This window comes from Lutra lutra, chromosome 3 (genome assembly GCF_902655055.1).
Source record: "Lutra lutra chromosome 3, mLutLut1.2, whole genome shotgun sequence".
NCBI classification, from domain to species: domain Eukaryota; kingdom Metazoa; phylum Chordata; class Mammalia; order Carnivora; family Mustelidae; genus Lutra; species Lutra lutra.
Genome location: NC_062280.1, coordinates 21,678,325 through 21,679,767, shown reverse-complemented (window position 1 = coordinate 21,679,767; position 1,443 = coordinate 21,678,325). Strand labels below are relative to the sequence as shown.

The 1,443-nt window shown below is 44.7% G+C and overlaps 1 protein-coding gene across 1 annotated transcript; it reads left to right on the top strand.

Annotated features, from left to right (window-relative positions):
- Nucleotides 1–370: 370 nt before the first annotated feature.
- LOC125095166 (negative elongation factor D-like) lies at nucleotides 371–1,040 on the top strand. Its single transcript, XM_047721215.1, has one exon. The coding sequence runs from the start codon at nucleotides 384–386 to the stop codon at nucleotides 657–659; it is 276 nt and encodes a 91-aa protein (XP_047577171.1). The 5' UTR covers nucleotides 371–383; the 3' UTR covers nucleotides 660–1,040.
- Nucleotides 1,041–1,443: the final 403 nt, after the last annotated feature.

Below are 1,443 nucleotides of genomic sequence, written 5' to 3'. Positions count from 1 at the left end.
ATACTCCAAATCAAACAACCTTTTCTCCATTGCCCTTAGAATAAATCCATGTTTTACTGTAAGTTAGTATGCCTACTTCTCCTTTCTTCGCAACTCCTCTGCCTCTCGTTCCTTGTGGTTCAGTCATTCCAGTTTCCTTGTTATCTATCCAACTCCCCAAGATTATTTCTTCCTCTTCCACCTTGCAGTCAGTGGTCTCTATGCTTGTAACATCTTTCCTCCTAATCTTGCCAAAACAAGTTCCTTGTAGTTATTTAAATGTGCCTCAATTATCATTTTTCAGAGAGGAGGGCCTCCTTATCTTCTTGGTTACTCTCCATTACGCAATCCTGTTGTATCGCCTGCACAACACGGATCACTATTTGAAGACCCTGTTGGACAGGATGGTTCACCTGCTGAGTCGAGGTTATGTACTTCCTGTTGTCAGTTACATCCGGAAGTGCCTGGAGAAGCTGGACACTGACATCTCGCTCATTCGCTACTTTGTAACTGAGGTGCTGGATGTCATCGCTCCTCCGTACACCTCTGACTTTGTGCAGCTTTTCCTCCCCATCTTGGAAAACGACAGCATTGCCGGGACCATTAAAACGGAAGGTGAACATGACCCGGTGACAGAATTCATAGCTCACTGCAAGTCCAACTTCATCCTCGTGAACTAATTTTGACTGTCGTCCCGAACTGACCCAGAATGTTCCGGGAGCCCAGCGGCGGGAAAGCTCTTCCAGAAGCTCTTGCTGAAGAGGCCAGTCCACATCGTGGGACTGGGCTGTGGAGGGAGGAGCTGGGTGTTCATACGGTGGCTAGTGCAGATGGCTCCCCTGAGTCGGAGCTGCCCCCGCGCCCCGCTGACCGCGTTCCTTGCCCCCAGCACAGGAGCTGGGTCCCTCCTGCGGTGGCGGGAAGCTCAGAACCTGAGATATGTAGAGGAACCACCTTCCCTGGTGACTCTTCTCACAAGAACTCAGTTAATTGATCTTTTATTGTCATTGTCTTAATTTTCCAAGAATAAATTTAAAAAGCCTTTCTCTGGAAAAAAAAAATAAATAAAATGAGTTTCATGATATTTTTCATTCATTGCCCATTTTTCAAACAGTGTATCAACTCTGAGACCTTACCTGTCTCATTCACTAATCTGTCTCCGGTGTCCAGAGCAGGGCCCAGGACATAGCAAGTGCTCAATAAAGACTTTAAATATTTCTTAATTGAATAAATAATAAAAATAAAGCTAGACTATCAGAGTAGTGACCTACCTTAAGGGACAAGCAGTCATAAAATCTAGTTTTTGTATCTTACAAATAATTTTGAGGATTTAATCGTCTATATCCTACAGTATTCCTGTAAAATGTTTCAAACAGCATCTTCCCACTGCTCATCACCCTTCACGGGCAAACCCTTCAAGTGCCTCCCCTCTTCTAACTAAGATGTTTCTTAAAGTCCTGGGAT